The sequence below is a fragment of the Mesoplodon bidens genome (assembly GCF_964165515.1).
Source record: "Mesoplodon bidens genome assembly, chromosome: 15".
Lineage (NCBI taxonomy): Eukaryota > Metazoa > Chordata > Mammalia > Artiodactyla > Ziphiidae > Mesoplodon > Mesoplodon bidens.
The window spans coordinates 82,857,034-82,882,779 of record NC_138171.1 but is presented as its reverse complement, the minus strand read 5'-3'; the positions used below and the strand labels follow the sequence as shown (position 1 = coordinate 82,882,779).

The window sequence follows — 25,746 nt, the reverse complement described above, 5'->3', positions numbered from 1 at the left end:
CGCGGAAGTGACGGGGGCCCCGCCCCTTCTGGCTGCCGGGGCGGGAATTGCTGCAAGGCGCTTCCCAGCGAGTGCGAGCCAGCGAGCCATCCCGGCAGCGGCTTCCGGTGTCTGCATCGCCGCGTCCTCGCCCGCCGTCCCAGCCTTTCACGTCCGGTCTGACCTCGAGGCGGGGCCCACGAAGAATCCCGTGGCCGTTTCCTAACCGATGGGGTTAAGCGGAAAACGCGCCGGAAAAGGGCAGCCGGCCGTGTTCGCCGTTGTGTCGGTCACAGCGACGTTCGGCGGTTTGTAAGCGTGTGGACGGAGCTGTCGCCAGGAGCGGCGGACAAGCCGAGGGCCGCGCCCGCCGACGGACCCGCGCGATCTCCTCCCGGAAGAGCCGACTCTAGCCGGTCGTCGTGAGACACTTTGGTGTTTTAATGAGGAATTTTGCCGAAGGAGACCAACGGGCTCGTAAGGGCGTCCAGCAGATGACGCAGCTGAAGTTGTATGGGAAGACACTGGGAGGAGGCTTTCCTGGCAGAGGAAACCGGCTCCTGTTACTGTGCAGCGTCTCCAGAAAAGGCCACTCAAAATGAAACCCTGAGAATCGATTTTCTTGCTACTAGGCAAGGCGGTCCCCAGGCCAGTGTGCCACGGCCTTTCTGGGTGCTCGAGGGCACCGGACTCCCACCCAGCTGTCTCCAGGAAAAGCTCGGAAGACCCAGCGTGGGGGAATGAAGATTCCTTGTGTGAATCCAGGTCGGCAGGGCCCCGGATTATAGTTCAGGCCTTGGCAGCATCTTACTTCATTCCGCGCGGGATGCAGCCAGTACAGCTGCTCTGCCAGGGATGGTTTTAACAGCGCTGCATGGTCGGCCCCTTCCTGCCTGTCTGGAATATCCCTGCCCTGAATCCTGTGTTTCACACACTCAGGATTGCTTGCTATTTCTAATTCTGCGCCTCCCTGCCTTGGTCCTTATTGTTGCTTCTCTCTGTGATAATGCTTTCCTTCACCTCCACTTGGTCAGACCGGCTTTATCACTCAGGACCCACTTCATTTGCTGAAAATCCTTCCCCTAATTTCACAAGCAGGACATCTTCCTTGTGTCTAAGGCACTTTCACTGGAGTTATTTGTGTTCCATGGCAACTGAAAACAGCCAGGAACATGGCTGTACAAGAAAATAATAAAAGGTTTATTCAACTTGCTGCAGCAAAGGAATGCACCAGAGGACACGTGAGTCTCCTCAAAACAGGGGTGTTATGGAAGGGTCCTCGAGGGGTGTGGCGCTGTAGTTGGCCATAGATGGTCTTGGCAAGGATGGGTCGGAATTTGTAATCAGGGGGCTTCCCTGGTGGCGCAGTGGTTGAGAGTCCGCCTCCCGATGCAGGGGCCACGGGTTTGTGTCCCGGTCCGGGAGGATCCCACATGCCGCGGAGCGGCTGGGCCCGTGAGCCATGGCCGCTGAGCCTGCACGTCCGGAGCCTGTGCTCCACAACGGGAGAGGCCACAACAGTGAGAGGCCCGCGTACCGCAAAAAAATAATAATAATAATAATTTGTAATCAGGAGAGCCACTGCGGGGGTCAGTGGTTTTGTCTTGGAGCACGTACTCTGCATGAGCTGAGTCACGTGTGTTGCACGGCATGGTTTAGTCCTGTTTTTCTGTTTGCGTGTCATGGTCAGGCCCACTTTGCTAGCTGTGGTTTCTTTCCTTCTCAGTCCCCCCACCCACCCTCCAGCATAGCTAACACCCCGTTCCTGGCAGGGGGGTGGGGCCACTATGATTGGTTAGATCAGGTCCCTCAACCTCAGTGGTGTTGACAGTTTGGGCCAGATAATTCCCTGGAGGGAAGGGAGAGGGAGGGAGCTGTCCTGTGCACTGTAGGATGTTTAGCAGCATCCCTGGCCTCCACCCACTAGATGCCAGCAGCATCCCACCTAGTCATGATAATCAGTAATGTCTCCAGGCCTTACCAAGTGTCCCATGGGTTAGACCAACGAGAACCCACTCCCCTCACCCTGAGCCTGTTCCAGCGGTGCTGCTTCCCAGCCACTTGTTTTTAAGTCACCTGCTCCAGGAGGACCGTCCCAGGGGTTAGACGCCATAATCAGAGTCTTGAGGCCTTCACAGTGTCGGCAACTGGACTGAAAGGCATGACATGAGGGTGAAAATAAACACGTTTGCCAGGCAGCAGTGGCAAGTGCCCCAGCTGGTCACTGTGATTCGTGTTGCCCCAGGATACTGTCACTGTTAAAGACAGGGGTTCTCAACTGTAGCTGCACGTTAGAATCATCCAGGAAGCTTTGAAATATCCTGATGCCTCAGTCCTATCCCAGAAATTCCAATGCAGTCGGTCTGGGGTGTGGCTTGGGCATGGGTAGTTTTAAAGGGTCCCCAGACACTTTTTCTTTTTTTTTTTTTTTGGCTGCGTTGGGTCTTAGTTGCAGCACGCAGGATCTTCATTGCGGCATGTGAGATCTTTCACTGAGGCGCGCGGGCTTCCCTCTAGTTGTGGTGCACGGGCTCCAGAGCACGCAGGCTTTCTAGTTGAGGCGCATGGGCTCTCTAGTTGAGGCGCGCGCCCTTAGTTGCCCCGCGGCATGTGGGATCTTAGTTCCCCGACCAGGGATTGAACCTTCTTCCCCTGCATTAGAAGGCGAATTCTTTACTACCAGGGAAGTCCCTCCCCAGACACTTTTAAAAGGCGAAGTTGAGCATCACTGCTTAGAGAAGAAATAAGAAATAGAGACATATATACAGCATTCCAGTTTGGGGGGGACATGGGTCTGAGTCCAGTGTCCCTAAGATTGGAGACCAAGAGAATCACCCCACCACCGCTTTGCTTTGGGAGCCTCGGAGACTGCCTGCGGGAAACATGGGACAGGCAGCTCTGCGCCACGAGGGGCTGGGGGGACTCAGGCATGACCCTGAGGGCTTGGGACCGGAGGGGCTGTGACTTGTCAGGGGGAACACAGATTATGATGAGGAACGGGCTGGGTGGCTTCCCACACACAGGCAGTGCTTCCTATCATGACCTTGACGGGAGTTACCTGGGTGTTTGTTTATGTCAGTTTGTTAAGCTGTACATTTATGTTTTGTATGCCTTTCTATACATGTTTGTTATATTTCATCCCCAAAAAATGTCTGAAAGAAAGCTGTTAACTAGTTTGAAAGCTGTCTTTGTCCAGATCACTTTCTTAAATTGAAATAGAAGGAAATGCATTTAGTGCTGGGCTTGGTCAGTGATCCCCGAAACTGGACCAGGGCCTGGCCAACTGTGCAAAACACCTGGGAATTGTTGAAAGTCCAGATTCCCAGACCCCAACCTCCCAAAGACACCACATCCTGACACCATCACCTTGAAAGATAGGATTTCAACATGTGAATAGGAGGGGAGGGGGGCAGACATTCACGCCATTGCAGGGGCCGAGCATTCCTTTTGATCCCATGGTGCAAAGATGGGCATGGATGTCCATTTCAGTCTTGTTTCTAATGTAGACAAATTGGAATCACCTCAGGTGTCCATTAATAATGGTTAAACAAACGCTCAAATTCAGTGGTTTGCCATATGCAATCAATACAAGGAATAAGATGGGGAGATACTTGCATTATACTGGGAGGGAACAAACAAGTACAAAGTAATAGGTAAAGGGCCTCAGTCACTTATGGGAAATGCTTGGGCGAAGTGGATGTTGGAATTGAGAACCTTTCACATTTAAGGAACATTATGCATGACTTTCTGTTCGTGTGACGGCAGATTAGATAACTGAGATTCACACTGGCAGTGAGAACAATGATGAACGAAATACTTGAAACATCCGCGTGAAGACACTGGCAAGCCCAGCATGGTGATCAGGTAACAGAAAGGACAGAGAGAGGCCCAGGAAGGTGAGCCCAGGGTCGGGAGCCACTTTTTCCCCGAGTGCATTCGCAGGTCCAGAGGAAGAAGTTGAGAGGCCAGCCAGTCCCGAGACACATGTATAGGATTCCTCGTGAGTCCTGCGAGGTCGGCAACGGTTGCCACGGTGTTAGTTTCCCTCCTTCCCTGTTTCTCACCCATCCCTCACACTTGTTCCTGGAATCACATTCCTAAGTAAGAACAGGGAGGGCTGCATAGAAGCCTTTATCTCAGGCTCTGCTTTCAGGGCAGTCGAGACCAAGGCAGGAAGAGAGACCAGAACATGAGAAGTTCCAACATATGGGATGTCTGCGTCCTCAGAAAAGAAGCGAGAATGACAAAAACTATATTTAAAGATATAATGAATGATGGAGATATTCCCAAAATTGATTCAGGTGGACATCAAGCCACAGACCCAAGAAGCCCTATGGAGCCCAGGCAGGATAAATAAAAACAAGTCAGTGAAAAATAATACTGTGGAACCAAAGACAAATGGTTTTCACAGACCAGAAAGGATCTGTTTGCTTGGTTTCACCCTGTTACACAGCAGAAATTCCCAGTGATGAAGGAAAAGCCTCTAACTCAGATTGGAGGTCACCACCCTGCCTCCTACCCCACCCCCACCCCAGAGTCACCACCTCTGGGAAGGCTTTCTCTGGGCCTGCACCTGGGTGCCGCTGTCCCCGGCCCAGAGACCAATACAGAGGCCAACAGTAAGATGCCTTAAAAATTATAAAATTAAATTAAATGTAGATGTTCCCCTAAGCTCTCCCAGGAGGGGATCTGAGCATGGGTCTCAAAGATGGAGTCAGCTCCATCCAAACCCAGCTCCGCCACCTTCCCGCCTCCTCTACCAAGTGGGGCCAAGTGTCTGCTCAGGAGGCGCCGTGGGGATGAAGTGGGCTGGGCAGTGGAGCACCGGGCAGGGCCCCCTTGCCCACTGTGCTCGGCAGCAGAAGCATTTCTGTTCCGACATTGGGTATCGTGAGGGCTGGAGGTGGGGGCAGGTCAGTCTGCGAGGACTCGAGTTAATTTCACTCGAGTCAGGCCAAGGCAGCGGGGTGAGAATTCACACTACCTTTCCTGCACCACAAGCTCAGCCGCCGTGGGTGAGCCGGGACCAGCATGTGCCTGAATCACGTCGAGATTTACCCTTAGGTAAATGTGCGGTCACATGACGACGGTCTCTGAGTTCCGCCTGGTCCCTTCGCTGCTTCCACACCATCCGACATCCGTCTCTGCTCTGCATTCTGCTTCTTGGCCACTCCGAGTTGGGTCTTTGTCAGGACTTTTCGGCCTTGACAGAAGATCCGAAGCAGGAAGTGAAGCCTGGGGCCGGGGTGGGCAGTGGCAGCTGGGCCCCAGGCAGGCCCTGCTCGAGGCTCACCTCCGCGTCCTGTCCTCTCTTAGTGGCCTGATGCATCACATGGCCAGGGACTGTGATGCTGGGAATGACCTTCACAAGCCCCCAGCAGCCAGGAGACAAGATCAGGGTGGCTTCACCAGAAGGGGGGTGCTGCACAATTGAACTTGTTAAAAGCTTCTATAACCCTCTCCTGCTGCCCTGCCCTGGGCCAGACTATTCTGATAAGAGGAAAGTCCTGCTGTGACTTCCCAGGCATCCAGAGGTGCAGATCTGGGTTGTTCCCCGGTGAGCCGCCTTTGTAAATTCAGCATCCTCCACAGCCTCCCTCCCCACACCTGGGGCTCGGGATGGACACTCTCCCCGGGACAGTCCAGCTCCTGCTCTGGAGGAGCATTTCTTGTCCCACCTCTCAGGGCACCAGTTCAGTGCGTTCTCTAAAGCCTGCATCTCATCCACTGAAGGACACAGAAACCCTGCCCACCCCTGGGCAGGGGGTGGGTCGCAGGCAGGCTGAGCTGCTCACCTGTGGGGTCTGCAAGGGCAGCGCTTCCTGGTTGTGGTTTTGCATCCTTGTTCTCTGTACTCTAGACCAGCACCCACGGCCAGGGCTCCATGTGACAAGGGGGTCTTGTGTCGTCCAGTGTGGTAGCTCCTGGCCATGTGGCACCTGAGTATTTAACTATGGCCACTGCCACCAAGGGACTAAGTATTTTATTTTATTGGTTTTTTTACTTATATCTAACTAGCTACCTGTGATTAGTGATTGGTCAGCACAGCGGCCTAGAGACAGGTAAGTTTACCGAATAACAGTCTAAGATAGCTGAGCGCTTGTTGTGTATTTCCTCCCCATAAGACAGTGAATTTTTTAAGTGTTCTCTTTTGAGTGAATAGGTCTCTTCCAGTTCTGTTCCAAGGATTATATTCAACAACAAAAAATAGCATTATTTGATCAAAAAACATCACCACAAAAAAAGAAGAGAATGAACAAAATAAAGCTTTATTTGAACAGCCCTGCAGATCATTTTGAGGCACTGGTCGCTGTCCCAGTTCATAGCTGTCATTTCATAAGTAGCGCCCTAACCATAATCCGCCAAGTCCAGCAAACTGCTACCGGTACAGGCGGTGAGAGCTACCAGTCTGTGTGCTACAGCCAAGGCCACCCGTCCTCACCTTGTCACCGAGGGGCCAGCACAGCCACGTATGGCGGGTATTGAGCACTCCAGGTCCCCGTGAACACCTGCACAGCTGCAGGGTACCGCCCTCTGTGGGGTGCAGGTTGAGGCAGCCCTCCCTGTCCTCCAGGACCCAGCTCAGCAGGCCACCCTCCCAGCACTCCACAAGTGGTCCCTCTCGTGCTTGGCTATCAATAGGCACTTTGCAACCTAATGGTCGACGTTGTCTTGCTAGGTCCAGAGAACCCAAGGCACATTGGAAAAGGGAGAGACCTGGCTCAGAGTAGGGCGGTAGGGCAGTTTTCAGGGACCCAGTTCCGGCTGCATTACTGAGTCCCTGGCTTCCCTGAACAGCCCTAGGCATGGAGCGCACCAACTGGCTGCTGAGTGTCCAAGGCCGGGGGGAGGGGAATGTTTCCAGACTGCAAGCTGCAGAACAACATGTGACCGGAGCCCTTCAGAGCTGAAAAGTGAGCCCATCCCCACAGGTGCTTTTAGCAGTTAGGTTTCATCACACACAAACCAAGAGAAGTGGAAACATACACCAAAAACAGATGCTGTGGGCTTGAGAGATTTCAAGATGGCTGTGTTCAGACGGAGGCACAAACATTTCCATTCGGATTTCAAGTAGGCCAAACGGTACCCAAAAGTGCACCCTCCAAGCCTCCACATTTCCCCAAGAGCGGAGGCAAAGAAGGAGCTTTTCGTAAGTGTTAAGAAGAGTGCGTACAAGTAAACCACACATTGCACATATGTGTTTGCACCATTTTTCTTCTAATATATAAAAGTATAAAAATAAAATTTCCACCTTTCGTTTCTAGAAACACCTGGAGGAAACATGACTGCTTGTAGTTTCCAGTCACCTGAGCAGGCACAGGGGCTCCACCTCCCTGTGCTGTCGGGAAGACTCGGGAACGGAGGTGACAGACTTTTCACCGGGAAACCAATTCAGGGCAAGTGGGAGAAAGCTCACCCTGTGTGAGGACCTGTCATGGGTCCCCACGTAGAGGGAAGGCAGGGGCTTGGGGCTTCGTGGGGAGGGCAACATGGGTTCCGCTGGGGCGTCTAGGAACAAGCCGACTCGGGAGCTGTGTTCTAGGAGCGTAAATTCGGGGCCTGGCTCGGGGTCTCGGCAGAGCCATCGTCACTGGGCGGCCCCCCACTTGTCTTTGTACTCCTGGTAGGCGCTCAGTATCTCCGTGATGACAGCGGGGTCCTCCAGTGTGGTGGTGTCCCCCAGGTCCTGAGCTCTGCCTGTGACGATCTTCCTCAGGAGCCTCCGCATGACTTTTCCAGACCGCGTTTTTGGAAGACGTTTCACTACCTGGCAGGGAAGGCGCAGCATTAGACTTTGGGTGGTGCCCAGACTCCCAGCCTATATCCGACGGCGTTGAGATGAGGAGGGTACTGCTCAAGGGAGGACGCCCCTCTCCGGGGACCTGACAGGAATGGCTGACGTGCAGCCCACCCCAGAGAAGAGCGGGGCCGTGGCCTCTGGTTTTATCCTCCATCTGGACCTAAAGCTGAAATCAGCCATGGTCAGGGGTTTAGTTGAGCCTCCACCAGGAGGCTCTCCCCTACCCAGGTGGACCTCACTGCCGACATGCGTTTCTCCTGCCCACTACACTGGGGGGCTCCCAGATGGCAGCAGAGCCAGGCATTCTCTGGGCACCTTGTCTCCTCCCCCAGCCGGGGCTGTAGTTGGCTTTTTCTAACATAAGAAGCAAGGGGTACTCAAGAGGAAAATGTCTTGCTTAGTGTTTGAAACTTAGCCTTTGACATTTTCCAACTACAGGCATCCAACGTCAAGGCGATATGTTAAGGGCTGCGTTTGGGGCCTGTAGCAGTGGCCTGTCTTTTGCAAGAGTCCAGTTAACTTACGGGGAGTTCAGATGAAGCTCTGGTCACCAGGCCGACAGTCTGACCTTGTATGGCACCGAGTGAAGCTGGGCCCTCCTGCCACCGAGGCCCAGCCCCCAGCCAAGGAAGGAGTGAAAAGCCAGCAGGGCTGAGAAGGTGGCCCAGTTCCTCCTTGAAACTGACCCCAGCACAGGCTCCCAGGCAGGGTCTGGCAGTGTCTCCTCACCGTCCCGGGGACCTCTGGTCCCACTCCAGGCTTCTGTTTACAATCCACGATGCTCCACAGCCCAGCCCAGCCCATTCCCTGCACAGGTGGCTGTGTCTCCCTCCGTCTGAGGACGCAGCAGCCCACCGCCCTTGCCCACCTCCTGTCACCGTCCCCCGTCAATGGTGGGAAGCGAGGAGGAGCATTGCTGTGGCCCCTGAGGCGTGTCCACTCACCAGGACCTGGTCGGGCACCGCATACTTGGCGATTTTGGAGGCCACCACCGACCGGAGCTCCTTCACCACCATGTCTGCGTCACCCGCGTCATCTTTCAACACGATGAAGGCAAACGCAGCTGGAAGGAGACCAGAGGTTCAGAAACATCAGACCACAACCCACCTCCCGGGGCAGCATGTTTCACACAAATCGCCATAAATCCAAAGGGGCTTTAAATCATAGGCTGGTGACCCTGTGGCAACTGGTCTCTTTAGCTGCAGCCCGGGGCATTTCCATTTTCATTCAAGGTGGAAGTGACTCCATTGGCTCCTCTGAGCGCCCCGGGTGGCGGGCACGTGTGGAGAGACCCTGGAGCCGTGACTCACCTCTGTCTGCACACCCGTGACACAGCCGTGACGTGGGCTGTAGAAGACTCACTCTCCACCCCGTGCGACAGGTGTGGAAACACTGCCCAGGCAGTAGTCTCTGGGCACGTGTCCAGCCTGTGGGCACCAGCCACGTGGCTATTTAAAGGTAAGTTAAATGTAAAATGCAGCTCCCCAGTCACGAAGGCCACGTGTAGCCGGGGCCCACCGTGTGGACAGCACGGACGAAGAATGGCTCCGTCGAGGCAGGAAGTTCTGTTGGGCTGCGCTGGTCAACCAGTATTTTAGCACAAACACCAGGTTTTGTTTTCAATACTCCAGCGAGGATCAGAGTGGCTCCCACGGGTGTCCAGCACGTTTCTCCTTAACCCACCGGGGATGATCTCGCACACGGACCCAACTCCAACTCCATTTCTCTCCACGTGAGCAATCGCTGTCCCAGCGCCACTTAGGACGGTCTGTCCTTCCCCCGCTGACCCGCACTGTCCCTCCTCCAAGCCTCCAAGCCTCTCTCCACAGCCTCCTTGCTCAGTGGCCTGTCCGTTCCTGCACTGAGCCCACCCCGTCCTGATCTACACGCCCCGCGCACCACCTAACCCCCACTGGTCCTGTCCGTCTGCCTCTCCCCTCTCCCCCAGCCCCTCCAGCACATGAGCCCCCGGGGCAGGGACTTAGGTCGCTCTCCAGGTCTGCGTCCTAATCACACGAGACCTGGGGGCTCCCCTCCGTCAGATCGAGTGCAAACAGAGAGAGTGGGGACGAATACACACCCACAGCTTTGGCTGTTGTTCATGTTTTACAAGTGGACAAATGCTCATATTCATTAGAAATCAGGAAAGTGCACATCCTCATCGTGCCCGATACACAAATCCTCCCCCAAAGTCTGGCAGGCAACGCCGGAGTCGCTTAGGATGCAGGGAAGGGCTGCTGGCGGGAGCGTGATGTGGCCCGAGGCCCCTGAGACGCACACTCGAGGACCTGTCCTGTCTCATCCCCTCGACCCCCAACAGCCCCCCACAGCCCCGCCCCTGTTATCATGGGTGACATCCTCACAGGCACATCCTTCGGTGGCAACTGAAAACGCTTTTTTAAAGCACTTACATAAGTGTTCAGTTTTCCAACAGGTTGGCTTAGAGACAGTATGTAACAGAAGAAGAGCACACAGACGTGGCTGGGAGGCAGGTGACACTGGGTCATCGTGCATCCTGACAGCAGGAGGGAGGGTGCCCAGGCCATTCAGCCGGGCAGAAGAAGTCAGTCTGCCCAGCAGCGCAGCATAAGGTCAGAGAGTGTCTGGGTCACGCCAGGCCAGGCCAGGCCAGGCCAGCCCAGGCCAGTGTGACTGCTACATGCCTGGCATTACAACACTCAGGTGACCCTACCGCTTCCCAGACCCACCGCTTAGGAACTGGCAGACTTTGGAACAAAGTGTGTCCCCAGTGAGGACCAGTCCGATCACTGGCTCTGTGCTCCCCTGGCCCATCGCTGTGCAGGGGGAACCACAGGTCAGACTCCTCCAAAGAGTCTCAGGCCAGTCAAGGAGCCGCTGCAAGGCATGGGGCGCTGTGACGGAGCACGTGTGAGGGACGTGTGGGCAGCACAGGGCATTTGCACACACTGTCCCTGACAGGGCTGCCAGGGCCCTGTGGACGGGGAGGAAGCTCCCCAAGCTCAGCTGGGCCCAACAGGTCACAGCTGCTCGTGGGTGAGTGCCCTTAAAGGACGGCAGACCCAGGACAGTTCAGAGTCCTGACTTTTCTAACACTTGTGCCAGTTCAGCCTCCTCAGCCAAAATCTCCAGTTGAGAGAGACGTGAACCAGCAGCCTGACCCACGAGAAAGCCCTGGCCCCCGCCCACCGAGTCTGCTTCTCCTACAGGAGCCCTGGCCCCAGGGCCAGGAGGGTCCTCGGGGGACACACACCTTCTCCCTTGATGTCGTGTGGGTAGCCGATGACGGCGGTCTCGGGCACTGCCGGGTGGTCAGCCTGGGCACGACAGAGAACGCAGAGGTGAGGCAGCGACTCAGCCAGTGACGACCACCCCAGACCCCAGGCAGTGGCAGCCGGTGGCGGTGCAGGGCACGGAGCCCGGCTGGGCTCACCATGGCGTCCTCGATCTCCGCCGTCCCCAGCCGGTGGCCGCTGATGTTGATGACATCGTCCATCCGCCCCGTGATCTGGTAGTGACCGTCCTCAGTTCGGTAAGCCCCGTCTCCTGTGAAGTAGTAGCCTGCACCACCGTGGGGGATTCAGCACCAGCTCCGAACTGGGACCCAGCGGGGCTCCCGTCCTTCCATGAGGGACACCCCCTGGACAGGAGGAAGCGCCGAAGCCCCCCTGCCGACGCACCCCCCCCATGGAGACACCTCTCCGGTGCTGCTAAGCTGGTGCCAGTAAACGGCAGAGGGGCTGCCAGACAGCAGGAGGCTGCGAACGTCTGGAAGCAGGAGATGCGAGGAGCCCGCTCGAGCTTCCCCAAAAGTGAGTGTCGCTGGCATGCTTGCGACTGCAGAGCATCGGTTCGCAGGGGCACACGTGTATGTGAACTCCCACCCAACGACATGACACAAGCCGGGAAGACAACGACACGGAGGCCGGGGGGAGGCCTGGAGCCACCGCGATCGTCGCCAAGGTGGCGTCCTGCTCTTCTCCTGGGAGCCCATGGCCTGAGCCCCTGGGAGAACCCCAAGCTGGACCGCTCCTAGCTCAGGGGTAAGGAAAGGAGGGAGCGTTCACGCAACCCCCAGCCCCTCGGAAACGGTTCTGAGACCGAGTCCAGTGGCGGCAGGAAAGGCTCACCCGGGTAGGCCTCGAAGTAGGCGTCCATGAATCGCTGGTGATCTCCGAAGATGGTCCGGGCCATGCCTGGCCAGGCCTGGGACAGGCACAGAGCCCCGGACACATCTCCACCCTCCAGGACATTTCCCTGCAGACCCGGGAGATGGGGAGACAGATGGAGTGACCATCTCGCGTTCTCCGAACTGCCGGGCCCGACGCAGGAACAGGACAAGTGCCCTAGAGGGAGCTGCTCAGAGCTTTCTCCTCTGAGAGGAGACCCTGCGGTGGGTGCCGCGCGACGGGGGAGGGCAGCCGAGGCCAGGGGGGCGGGGCACGTGGACGGGGAGACTCACCTTCTCATCCATGAGAACAGGGACGATGCCAAACAAGGGCCTCATCGCCATGCAGGGCAGGATTTCTGCCTCCTCCTCCGAGGGCCGCGGCGAGATGCAGATGCCCCCCGTTTCTGCGGGGAGGACAGGAAGAAACACCAGTGGGCCTGGGGCTACTGACACGTGTATCCACGCCGTATGGACACAGGGTCCACACACACGGCTGCTCTCCAGAGTGGGAGGGGGGTAGACCTGCCCGTCCGGGGCAAGGAAACAGCCCCCAGTGACAAAAGGACCTCTGAGGAGAAACCAGGCTTGGGTGCCGGTCGCCCCCACTGTGGAAATGAGAGCGGGCCGGGGGCCAGGTTCAGCCCCAGGAGCCACGGCCCCCATCCCGTGTTGTGGGGACAGCAGAAAGGAGGGCGGAGGGAAAGGACGCCCACGGGTCCTGCCCGCAGGCATTTCTCTGGCTCCGGCCTCCATCAGCCTGCATGGGAAGGGCCCCCCCAAGACTCTGCTGTAGGGAACATCCGGGGCCTTCCTGAACCATGAGGCCCGCGCCACTGGGAACGTCTCACTTTCTGGCTTCTTGAAGGAGGAGACCTCAGCCACGTTTATTACGTCAATGGTGGTCTCTTGCCCCCAAAATCCTGATAAGTCAGACACCCCAGAGGAGGGGGGCAAATCAAAACACAGTGGCGCAGAAAAAACTCCTTTCCCTCTAGATCCAAATCTAGACTCAAGGTCGCCTAAACAGCAGGACCCGTCACTGGGCCATACCGGGTTCGGGAGGCGGGCCGCCAAGGAAGGAAACCTTCGCAGGGCCCTGTGTCGCCCCTCCGCCCCCTCCCGGGCCCCACCTTTCAGACGAGGAAACCGAGGCTCAGGGAAGCCTTCGCACCCATGTCTCACAGCTGCAGAGCGGCAGCTGCTGCCCCGAGCCTCCTCTCCCCACACGCCAGGCGCCCGTTGAGCTGACGCTCCGTGCTCCCTGCCCCTCCCCCGGGGACGTGCTCACCTGTCTGCCACCAGGTGTCCACCAGCGTGCACCGGCTGTCCCCCACCACCCTGTGCAGCCACTCCCAGGCCTCGTGGTTGATCGGCTCTCCCACTGCAACCACACGAGAGAGAGAAGATGTTAAGAGACCTCAGAAAGGCTGAAACCAAAAGGAGCTGATTTCACGACGAAAACAGCTCTATAATTTTCCCAAAAGACACAAAAGGAGACTTGAAAAAGCAGTGAGATCATCAGGTTTCTGGCTATGGAAGAACACAAATGACAATGAGATATTTTCACCATTAGAGGGTCAAAAACCAAGAAGTTGGTAAGAGTGTGGAGGAAACAACCCCACGCACACTGCAGGAGCGCAGTTTGGAGAGCGCTTCGAGTGCTTCTCTTCCCGCTTAGAAGTGCACACGCCCGTGGCAACTGCTTTGGATGCCTGCTGGTGACGGAACCCACTAAAGCCAGACACACTCGTCCTGTGACTGGAGGAGGTCGCTCCAGGCACCCACCCCCAGAAGCAGACACGGACGAGGATGTTCCCATGGCCAAGAGCTAAAAACTGTCCGTGGAGAGGAGAACGGCGAAATGAATCATGCCACGTTCGTGAGGGACCACCACCGGCCAAGGCATGAATTGGCCCAGGTGCAGGAGCCGCCGTGCTATTCACCCACCTGCCAGCACAGCTCACTGGTCCTGATGGAAGAAACACGTCCACACATCGAGGTGAGGGGAAGTCATTCTGGCTCACACCATTTAACTCAGACCTTATGCTAACTGGAACAGCCTGTCTGTGGCCTGTCAAACATACACTGCACATCTGCGTTGATCATTAAAGAAAAGGGCAGGCTGTCCAGAAGTAAAGAATGTCTGAAGATAGAGATAAATGCCTCCCTGGGATGCCAGTGCTGGGACTCCTTTGATGATAAGACTCCCTTCCCAGAGCCAAGGCTATACTGACTCTCTGTGTACGTGCTGATCTGCTTTTTTGAAACCCTGAAGGAATGTATCCCTGACTTGTTTGATGTTCTTTGTCCTGATAAGACATAAAACTGCTGAAAACCATGCTTCTCTGGAGCAGTTCCCTTAGAGCTTATAGTCCTCAGCTTGGTTTGAATAAAATTCTCTTCTATTCTTATTATAGATTGGTTACTGATTATTTTCCTCGACAATACCCTGGTCTCAGGAAACCCCCGCAGGGCTCTGCTGTTGGAGCTGGTAATGCAGCAGGGGTGCCCCCAAGCTACACAGAGCCCAGCCAGCTGGTGAGGACTCCCTGGGGGGAGTAGGGGGTCCCTGCACGCTCGCTGCTGCCTGGTCCGACCAGAGAGTGGCTCTGGTCACAGCCCTTATGGAGTGAGGCCCATAGGAGCCCGCCCCTGGCCTGGGGGACGCGCAGCAGAACACTCTGAGCATCTGCCTTGTCACCTGCGTCCTGCTTCCTTAGTAACCGAATCCCCTGCAGGAGAACAGCCTGGCGCCTTCCACCTCCCAGGACCACCTCAACTCAGGGTAACCCAGGTCACCTTTCCAAAACGCTCTCACATGACTTGGCGACATCTATCCTGATTACGAGTGGAGATAACCTTTGATCTCACAACTCCCTCCCTGCCTGGAAACACGCACCCAAGGGCAGAATGGCACTGATGACAGCGCTGGGAGCAGCAGGGGGTGAGATCCTGGGCAGCCACTAGGGAAAGGGCTTGGGCCTGACCTTCCAACGGTGGTGAGTTTTCATAATGAAGACGGAGCACAGACAACATCACAATGCTGAGCCCCAGACCCTTAACAGCTGTGGGCTCCCGGAAGGGGCTTCCACGTGGGACATCTGCTTTCTACTGGCTGCAGCCACATCATGTGAACTCAGCGCAGACACAGCCTTTGTGCTGAAGCCATCCAGAGGCCTGCGCTGGCTCTGGCACACACATGCCGCCTGCAGCCACTCACCTGAGCCCAGGGCCCGCAGGGAGGATCCTGCAGCCGCTCACCTGAGCCCAGGGTCCGCAGGGAGGAGCGGTCATACTTCTTCACCCAGGAATCCTCGAATTTCAGCAGCAGCCGGAAGGCCGTCGGGGCGCCATAGAACTGATTGATCTTCAACCTCTGCACCATCTCCCAGTACCGACCTACGAGAGGCCCCGGGTCACGTCACCTCCACGAGCCTCACTTAGAGGTGGCCCACGTTACCGGGCGCCAGACGTGTGCAGACACCCACGGTGTCCACGAAACGCACTCTGCATCCACCTCCGGGACGGGAGGGGCTCCCCATGGGGCCACCTCCCGGGCTCCCCGCGTCGGAGGCTGGAGCCTCCGCCTGGCCCTGGGTGCCGACCCACATGCTGACAGCCCATGTCCTGACCCACGGGACACAGCGAGGAATCGGGTCAAAGGGATATTACCGTGAAGTAGCACCAATGCAGAACCCGCATTCAGGCACATTTAAATGGTCTCTAGTGGCGACCCGTGCTTCCCCCGGAGCAGCAGCGGCGCCCAGGACGCACGCGCCCCATCAACCCCCTAACTCGCCGCCACCACTCTGCACACAAGAGGTTGAGGCCACCTGAGACTCGGCTCTCATTCCTAGCCGGGCCCCCTGCACATCTTCCAGGGGCACATCTGGCCCCTGCGGGAGGCTGGAGAGGACCTGGGGGCAGGGGACCAAAGTTCCAGGCACCAAACCGTCAGCGCTGTGGACCGCCTGGGCAAGAGCCTGGGCAAGAGCCTGGGCAAGAGCCTCGGCAGAGCCGCCAACCTTCGGTCACGTTTGAACAAATACTTGAAGGCGCTGTGCCGCAAGGGAGGAAGATGCTAGGGGAGCAAGATGTGGGTCCTCAAAGGGATCCCTCTCCATGGTGGCGGCTCCAGGCCACACACCACGAGCTCGGCCCAAGTGGCCTGAAGGCACAGGCAGCAGGGCACCCGGGGAGGCTGGCCACTGGCCTCGGCTTTGAGGAAGGGCAGGATCCGGTCAGGTGCCGCAGAGGTTAGGGGGACACTAGGGTGGGTGGTCTCTCGAAGGCTCCAGCGACTGGACCCCCTCCCATTGCGCATGTGATCCCACTGCAGACCTGGCCCGGCCCCTGCCGCCCGGCAGCTTTGTCACAAGAACCCACAAGCCCGACCCGAGCAAAGCCTCCACCCCGCAGCCCGCAGCCCCCAACCTCTCCTCCTTCCTCCTGCCCCTGCTGCAGTCCGCACCAGCGTCGGGGTAAACCGGGGTGCTCTCAAAAAGGACGCTGGTCGCTCCATTGCAGAGAGGCCCGTACACCACATAGCTGTGTCCCGTAATCCAGCCGATGTCAGCCACGCAGCCAAAGACGTCACCTGGCCGGTAGTCAAACACAAACTGCAGAAACAGGAGGAGGGGCTGTCAGGAGCCTGTCACCCGTTCCCACACGTCACAGGGCGTGTTCTGTCACCGAGGCACAGCTGCTCCTATGGCCCCCGAGGGCAGGAGTGAGGGCGGAGCAGCCACAGCAGTGACGAGAGGGGATACTGATGACAGTAGTGCCAGGCCCGCAGATGACAGCAAAAGAAGCCGGACTTCAGAGGGGACACTCTCTGAGCCCCAGCACAAAGCCCACCCATACGCTGGAGGTCGCCTAGTACTAGTCCTGAGGCAGGCGGGGATGGGGGTTTTGGGGGAGCAGGCGGATGTCAGGGCCTGAAGGAGCTGGAGACGCCCATGTCCTGATACAGGTGCTGGCCACACGTGTACCCACAGGTAAAACTCCATCCAGTCCTATGTCTAAAATAAGGGCACCTTTCTGCCTTAAGTTACACCATAGTTTTTTCGGTATTTTACACCATAGTTTTTTAAATCCTTTTAAAACTGCAAAAAAACAAAAGCCAAAAAGGCGAAGAAATGCACCAAGCATCATCAGCTTCTAAGAGTCTGAGAGAAACGGGCATCTCCTTATTCTTGCCAAAAAGTCAAACCTGAACCTGACCCTGTCTGCGGGTCCACTTGCCCTTTTGCAGGAGACGCTGAGGACAGAGAGACACACAGCCAGGCGCTACGACCGACAACGTTCAAGGAAATGAAGGGATGGAGGAAAACCCATTGGCTAAACTTGGCTTAAGAGGCTTACCCAGAACAGTCAGTGGGCAAGAGTAAGCTACAGTACCTAGGGATGCACATTTGGGTGACAAAACTAGAAAGGGCAGGGACACTATAGGCCATGAAGGGGCTTCTGTGTGAGGCTGCCAATGTCCCAGTTTTTGACTGACGTGAGTTTGTCCAACAATAATTCATTAAGCCACACATTTGATTTCGGTGGTTTTCTATATCTGTGTTCTGTTTTGCAATAAAGATGTTTTTTAACCTTTGGGCGAGTGGCCCAGTCTCTTGCTGCCACAGACACACATTGAGGTCCCCCAGGAGTTTCCAGACAGCACAGTGGTCTCGAGTCTGCCAGGGTCCTGTGGAGCCATGACCCAAGGCAGAGGGGTCTTTCAAGGAAACTGCACTCCCACTGCACCGGTGAAGCAGGACGTCCACACCCCAAGGCCCATAGCATCCCGGAACTGAGGGGATTTTTAATACGAGGACCCACAGTGCCACATCTTTCAAGGGGCTGGCGACCTCTCTACCTGCTGTTCTTGGAAGGAGAACAGGTGCCCAGGACTGGCCACGCTCCAAAGGGCACCCTGACCCCACTGCTCACCCTGAAACCTGCCCACGTCCCCACCGTCCCTGCAGAGTCAACTGTCCTTTTCCCTGAAGAAACCAACAGTCCTAATACCTTCAGCAGGTGCACGGACGGACACACACACACACAGACGTACACACTCATAGACATACGCTTATGTACAGAAGACTGAAAGTTTCTATTCCTAATGCTTTAAAATGCCCTCACTGTATTGAAGAGAAATTCAAAAGATGGTCCCGTCCTTACATCCCCACTTCTTTTGCTCATGTAGACAGTGTCCTGGTAATGCTTGAAAACAAAAAATGAAGACTCTTTCACCACATTTACAGCTCCCCTCATGCTAATTTTGTTATAAATTGATGGAAACACGTTGACGCATTCTGTGACTTTCTTGGTGTTCGGTCTCGGTAGCTATATTTTCCAAAGTGTTCTGACTCACACAACGTGTCAATCTTTGCAACATGCCCATCCAGAGCTGAGCAAGGGGCTTTCAGACGAGGACGGCTCTGTGATGCTCACGGTCACCCAGCGCCAGAAGACAGCGGCTTTAACATGGACTGTGTCAAGCATAATACCTCATCTTCCCGGCCTGGTTCTGTGCCACATCTATCTTTCTGCCTCACTTTCACATCTTCAGTGCTGCCTGCAAGTGGCTGCCACTCTCAGGCCTCATCTTTGCCCTCCCAGGACCCGCTCGTCGTCTGTGCTCATCCGTGAGGTCCACCTCCAGATGACCAGGCCTGGCCAATCAGCATATCCCACTCCCACCCGCACCATAGTGACTGAGTGGGCGGGGCCCTGGTCCCCAGCCAGACTGTAGGTGCTCTCAGCATCCAAGCCCTGCCTGGATGCGCCTGGGCTTCCCGGTCACATGGCCAGTCAGCTCCCCTGTTCCTGCACTGCCTGGGGCTGAGTTCTGCCTTTGGCCAGAGAGAGAGTCTGGTCCACAGACAATATCCTGAGACCCCAGCCCACCTGGGAAGCGTCAGCTATTCCCCAAGGCAACCAGGGATGCATGTTAACCAAAATCCCCCCACCCACCCATGTTTAAATGAGTGCTGATTTTTAAATGCATTTACTATAATAAAACTGGGCCAGATCATTTGCTTTAGAATCCTTAAAGGATGGTCCCCTGTAATACAATTTCCATACACTAAATTTAAGCCTCCTCATAAAATCAAGTCTTTTTTAAAATTTTCCTATTAAAATGTGGCCCCAGTAAGCAGAGCCTAGAGGCCACAGCACTTTTAGGGGCCCATAAAAATGTTTTACTTTCTTTTAAAATCAGATAAAAAAGATCTCTTAAGTAGAAGAATGCGTCTTAACAAATAACAATAATGTACTCATATTTACACCAACCTTGTTGTATAGGACAAGGGTCCAGGAAGGCCAGAGCACCTGGACTCCCAGCACCTGAAAGCAGCCATGCCAGCCAGCACGTCAGGCCTAGGGAGGGCTTGGCACACGTGTGATGGACTAAAGACCAGCAGAAGACACAGGTCCAGGACCCAGGCCCTTCCGACAAAGACACAAGCTCAGCTCCCCAAGCCCACCCCTCCACCACGCTGATGCCAGGACTCCCAGCCCTGCTCGTGAACACATGAGGAGAAGACGTTAGCAGGAGCTCTGGCCCCAATCCAGCCTCTCCTGGCCCCCCGCCCAGAGCCCCCCGGGGCAGCGCCCTACCCGGTGCGTCAGAGCGGCGTACAGCAGGTAGCCCGCCTGGGTGTGGACGAGCCCCTTGGGCGTCCCAGTGCTCCCCGAGGTGTACAGCAGAAAGAGCGTGTCCTCACTGCCCATGCTCTCTGGGGCGCACACCGGCTCCTCCTTGGCCATTTCCTGTGAGGGAGAAGACCAGACAGCCCGTTAAGGGCAGTGACCTCGCCCCTGCACCCGGCGTCCCCAAGAACACCTCTCCCCCTCGGCCTCAGGACTCGGCAGACAGTGTTCAGAGTTCACCTTCTCTAGCCTGCCCTAGTTTAATTCCAAATAAAAGGATGGATCCAGTCATTTCTGTTATGTTAAATGTTTCCCTCTGTTTGTGGGATTTGAGTTCCATCTCCCCTACCAGGATGGAAGCCCATCAAATAGCAAAGGGGAACCCTGGGCACCTCTGGGGGACCCAGATTGAGAACCACAATCTGACAAGACTCAGGCTCAGTTAATCCAATGACAACCTCTTCTCCTCAAACTATACAAAAGGAGATAAACCCACCTGCTCAAGGGGGATGTCCAGATCCCCCATGTGGACCTTGTTGTCTGTCCTGTGAGCCACGAGGACATGCTGGACGGTTGGGCAGAGCTTTATGGCTTCGTCCACAATCTTCTTCAGCTCCACCACACGCCCTCCCCGGAGTCCTTGGTTGAAGGTGATAACCACCTTGCACTTGGCTATCGGAGTCAAAGGCAGGTATTTCTGGTCAGTTTCCTCCCCACTCCGACCTTCACAGCCCAGACAGCCACACACCCCAGGCCTAAGGGTGTAATGAAGAAAGTCCATCCTTGAGCAAGAGAGTCAACACAAAAAAGTGAAGTTCCACCTGCTTTGGGATCTTTGTGCTCAGAGCAGAAGCGCCAGCCTTTTCCCGGCTCTGGGAGGAGCAGGTGTAACTGGAGATAAGTAACCGGAAGCTCAACTCTGCCAGACTCCCGCTCCCTCCCACCTGCCCCGGGGCCTTTCCAGGCTACCCTCCACCCACCACGCCCCAACCCCCGGATGCCTCCGGAAGGATCACGGCTGAGGTGGGCTATCGTACAACTGGCTCCTGAGAAAGAGCCTGGAACAACCATCCAGCTGCCATGCTGATGGCCAAGCACAGCCCTCAGACCTGTGACGTGGGCACCAAGGCCTGATTTGGAGCCACAGGCAGAAGTGTTGAGGAATCACCCCACCCAGGAGTCCTCAACCAGCCCCTCGGGGTTCATGCTGACGCCTGCGGCCCCATCGCCTTCCAGGGTTTCCCTGCCATCTGAGCCCTGGGCACCCACAGTGGGAGCTCCCCGGCCTCACTCCCTGCAGCCCGCAGCACCTCCCAGGACCACCTTCCCAGTGAACTACCTGCACTTGAACTCTCGCCACAGGGCGGCTCCTGGGGGCCCTACCTGAGGCGCCAGTCTCCCTCAGCTTTCCAGTCTGAAGCGTGCTTTCTAGAGACATGCTCACAGCCTCTCTTCCTCCCAAGGGCCCTAGAGGCGGCACAGCCCCACGGGCCACCTGAGACCCCGCCAGCACACGCCTTTGCCTGGCTCAGAGATACTCTGGACTGCTTTGGGCGCCTAGGGCAGTGTCATCAGCTCTGCACACCAGGCCCCGGCCACACACACTGTTTGCTCCTCGAGCCTTGGCAATCGGTCACCTTGGGGAGACAAAGTCAGGTGGACAGAGCCCACCTGAGACGCTCCAGGCCTACATCCCTGAGCTGGGACTGTCCAGGGAAGCTCCCTGTGGGGCAGGAAGGGAGATGGCCCAGCAGGTAGAAAGGGACCCTGCTCAAGGGGATGAGAGACAAAGAAAGCTCAGGACCCTCTGGAGAAAACAGTGGCCCCTGCCCAACCTGGGTGCTGGAATCTCAGCCTCCGAGACACGGGCCCCACTCCCGGTGCCCATCTGTGTGAGGCCTCCCTGCCCGAGTGGTTCTCCAGGGCAGGAAACTCCGGGCCCGACACGCCCAGTCCCCAGGAGGTGCTTGAGGAGCACCCTCTCTCTGCGGTCCCCAAGGGCGGGCAGCGGGGCGCACCAGCACAGGCAGGATCAGCAGACGCTTTGGTCTGGGGGGGATTCACTTTCACCCCGGCTTTTGATCAGGTCTCAGCTTCTGTCTTTGTTTTTAATTGCTCCCATAGCCAATTACCACAAATTTAGTGGCTCAGAACCCCCTTTTTTTTTTTTAGCTCACGGTTCTATAGTCTGGGTGAGCTCAGCCGTGAGACTCTAAGCTGGGTTCTCTGCTTAGAGTCTCACGGCCAAAATCAAGGTGCCGGTGGGGGTGGGGGCAGATCTCACCTGGAGGCTCTGGGGAGAATCTGCTTTCAGGTTGCTCAGGGTGTTGGCGGAAGTCAGGTCCGTGTGGCTGTAGGACTGAGGTCCCCATTTCCTTGCTGTCAGTCAGGGGTCGTCCTCAGCTTTTAGAGCCACCTACACACCCTGCACACAACCTCCTTCATCCTCAAAGCCAGCAAAGGCAGGTCAAGTCCTTGTCACTTTGAATCTCTCTCACCTCCCTCTCTGCCACATGTTTTCTGCTTCAGCCAGAGAAAGTTCTCTGCTCTTAAGGATCGGTGGTTACACCGGGCCGACCAGCATCGTCCCCCCATTTTAGGGTCCCATCACACCTGCAGAGGCCTTCTGCCGCGTAAGGTACCTATTCACAGGTACTGGGGAATTCGGGCGTGGACAACGGCTCGGGCCACTACTCTGCCCCCAGAGCATCTCGCAGAGCCATTCTCCACCCTCCCCACGCCTCCCTCTCTCCACTCCTCACACAGCCTAGACCAGGAGGGAAGATAAAGGAAGAGCAGTGGCCAGAGGCCAGGCCAGGGGGCTGGGGCCGTAGAATAGGACATACTACCCGGAGTGGCTGCCTCCTCACGGTGAGACCTGGTCGCCACACTGACACTCTCCTTCCCAGTGGTGGACAAAAGACAGCTGTGAATTCTCTGACCTGGTCTCACGCCACTTCTCATGGACAAGTCGGGTCTAGGCCCCCTCCCCTTAAATTTGGGATGACTGCAGACTGGTTTGACCAATGGAGTATAGCCAAAATGATGCTATGCATATTCCAGGGTCAGCCTTTAGGACAAGTGGCAGTTTCCTTGCTTCCTCTTGGAGCCATAAGCCACCATGTAACAAGTCTGACTACCTGAGGCTGCCTTGCTATGGGGAAGCCCAAGTTAGTCATGTGAAGAGGCTACATGAACAGAAAGAGACCCCTGGCCACCCCCAAACATTCAAACCAATCCAGCCAATATCCCAGATATCACAAAGCAGAGGGAAGCCATTCCCACTATGCCCACCTGACTCCTGCCCCACAGAATCATGAAACATAATAAGAAAATATACTGTTCTAAGTACTTACTTTTGGAGTAGCTTGTAACACAGCAATAAATAACCAAAATACCACCCTCACTGGGCCAAGAGAACACAGACACTTGTCCCAACAGGGTCTTGCCCCCAGGAAACTGACACCTGAATAGCTGGACATGGAGGCTGTAGGGTGCTGGGGAAGAGCTGCTTAATGGCAAAGCTCTAGAGAAAAGTTATAGGACTTTCCCCTACTGAGTCCCTCAGAGCTGACCGGGCCCCTGCCTTCCCATGGCCTGGCTGTTTAGAATTCCTGAGTTCTGGGAGTTGCCTGGCATCCAGCTACTAATTCTCCAGAGTCAATTGCTTTTGCTTGTTTCAAAGAATCTTAACAGAAACACTTGGTAACTGTGGCCACATCAGCAAGAGAGGAAAGGAGCAGCCTAATGTAATGTTAAAAGCATTGGTAGAATGCCTGGGTTCAAATCCTGGGTCTGTCACTAAGTAGCAGTGTGACCTTAGGCAAGTCACTTAACCTTTCTGTGCCTTAGTTTCCAAGACCAGATGGCTTCACTGGTGAATTCTACCAAACAGATAAAGACAAATTAACATCAATCTTTCTCAAACTCTTCCTAAAAATTGCAGAGGAGGAAGCACTTTCTTACTCATTCTATGTGGCCAGCTTTACCCTGATACCAAAACCAGACAAACAGATCACAAGAAAAGAAAACTAGGGACCAATATCCCTTATAAACACTGATGCAAAAATCCTCAAACAAATGCTAACAAACTGTATCCAGCAGCATATTAACAAGATTATACATCATGACCAAGTGGGATTTATTCCTGGAATGCATGGATGGTTCAGCGTACGAAAATCAAGGATAGCTATATAGATCAGTGTAATAGAATAGGGAACTCAGAAATAAGCACTCACATATACAGTCAAGTTATTTTTGACAAGAGTTCCAAGACCATTCAACAAAGGAAACAATAGTCTCTTCAATAAATGGTATCATTGGATATGCACAGGCCAAACAAAATGAAGCTGGGCCCTTACCTCACACCATATGCAAAAATTAACTCAAAATGGATCAAAGGCCTGGGACTTCCCTGGTGGCGCAGTGCATAAGACTCCGCACTCCCAATGCAGGGGGCCCGGGTTTGATCCCTGGTCAGGGAACTAGATCCCATATGCATGCTGCGACTGAGAGTTCGCATGCCACAACTAAGAAACCCACGTGCCGCAACTAAGGAGCCCTGGAGCTGCAACTACTAAGGAGCCCTAAGACTTTGCATGCCACAATTAAGGAACCTGCCTGCTGCAACTAAGGAGCCCACATCCCACAACTAAGGCGCCGGCGAGCCCTGGAACTGCAACTAAGGAGCCCGCCTGCCACTACTAAGACATGGGACAACCAAAATACATAAATATTTTTTTAAAAATGGATCAAAGGGCTTCCCTGGTGGCACAGTGGTTGAGAGTCCACCTGCCGATGCAGGGGACACGGGTTCGTGCCCTGGTCCGGGAAGATCCCACATGCCGCGGAGCGGCTGGGCCTGTGAGCCATGGCCGCTGAGCCTGCGTGTCCGGAGCCTGTGCTCCGCAACGGGAGAGGCCACAACAGTGAGAGGCCCGCGTACCACAAAAAAAATAAAAATTAAAAAAAATTAAAAATGGATCAAAGACCTAAATGAAAAAGCTAAAACTATAAAAAACTCTTAGAAGAAAACACAGAGGCAAATCTTTGTAATGTTGTACTGGCAATGGAGTCTTAAATAATACACCAGAAACACAAACAGCAAAAAGAAACAGATGAACTGGACTTTATCACAATTAAAAATTTTTGTGCTTCAAAGGACAATACTGAGAAAGCAAAAAGACGACCCACAGAATGGGATAAAATAATTGCAAGTCATATATCTGATAAAGGTACAGTATCCAGAATATCTAGAGAACTCACAACTCAACGACAAAAAAAAGACAAACGACCAATTTAAAAAATGGGCAAAGGACTTAAGTAGATATTTCTCCAAAGAAGACACAAATGGACAAGCACATAAAAAGATATTTAATGATATTAGTCATTAGAAAAATGCAAATCAAAACTACAATGAAATACCACTTCATACCCATTGGGATGGTTATAATTTTTTTTTAAAGGAAAATAACAAGTGTTGATGAGGATTTGGAGAAATTGGAACCCTCATACATTGCTAGTAGAAATGTAAAACAGAATAACTCCTTTGGGAAAGTTTTGCAGTTTGTCAGTAAGTTAAACATAGATTTACCATATGTGCCAGCAATTCCATTCCTAGGTATATATCCAAATAATTGAAAGCAGGTATTCTTGTACATAAACGTTCATAGCAGTTCTATTCACAATAGCCAAAAAGTAGAAACAAGTAAAACTACCCACAAACAGATAAATGGATAAACAAAATGTGGTTTATCCATACAGTGAAATATTATTCATCTACAAAAAGAAATGAAATACTGATACACACTACAACATAGATGCACCTTGAAAACATGATGCTTAGTGAAAGAAGGAGAACACAGAATGCCACCTTCTGTAGGAGTTCATTTTTACAAAACCTCCAGAACAAGCAAATCATAGAGAGAGAAAGCAGATTAGTGGTTGTCAGAGGCTGGATGGAGGGGAAATGAGGAATGCCTGCTTAATGGGTATGAGATGTCCATTTGGGATGATGGGAAAGTTCTGGAATAGTGATGGCGGTTGCACAACATTGTGAATGTGCTTAATGTCTCTGAACTGTACACTTTAAAATGATTCAATGGTAATAGAAAAAGGGAGAGGGTAGAAATAGTAGGAGTATTATCTCATATAATATTTATGAGGACTAAGT

The 25,746-nt window shown here is 54.6% G+C and overlaps 1 protein-coding gene and 1 long non-coding RNA gene across 2 annotated transcripts in view; one reads left to right on the top strand and one right to left on the bottom strand.

The window, feature by feature from the left end:
• The first annotated feature begins 14 nt into the window (after positions 1 to 14).
• LOC308629524 lies at positions 15 to 7,303 on the top strand. Its single transcript, XR_014017687.1, has 3 exons — positions 15 to 1,220; positions 3,745 to 3,875; positions 7,245 to 7,303. It is a non-coding gene; the product is annotated as an uncharacterized lncRNA (long non-coding RNA).
• The window catches only part of ACSS1 (acyl-CoA synthetase short chain family member 1), a 42,434-nt gene continuing 22,917 nt past the window's right edge, over positions 6,230 to 25,746 (bottom strand). Inside the window, exons 4-14 of the mRNA XM_081257475.1 lie at positions 20,071 to 20,246; positions 19,542 to 19,694; positions 16,402 to 16,549; positions 15,192 to 15,329; positions 13,219 to 13,311; positions 12,222 to 12,334; positions 11,890 to 12,016; positions 11,193 to 11,320; positions 11,013 to 11,076; positions 8,725 to 8,843; positions 6,230 to 7,747 (exon numbers count right to left, since the gene is read on the bottom strand). Of these exons, the coding sequence (XP_081113601.1) occupies positions 7,568 to 7,747; positions 8,725 to 8,843; positions 11,013 to 11,076; positions 11,193 to 11,320; positions 11,890 to 12,016; positions 12,222 to 12,334; positions 13,219 to 13,311; positions 15,192 to 15,329; positions 16,402 to 16,549; positions 19,542 to 19,694; positions 20,071 to 20,246 (1,439 nt within the window). The 3' untranslated portion in view covers positions 6,230 to 7,567. The remainder of the gene's footprint in view (positions 7,748 to 8,724; positions 8,844 to 11,012; positions 11,077 to 11,192; positions 11,321 to 11,889; positions 12,017 to 12,221; positions 12,335 to 13,218; positions 13,312 to 15,191; positions 15,330 to 16,401; positions 16,550 to 19,541; positions 19,695 to 20,070; positions 20,247 to 25,746) is intronic.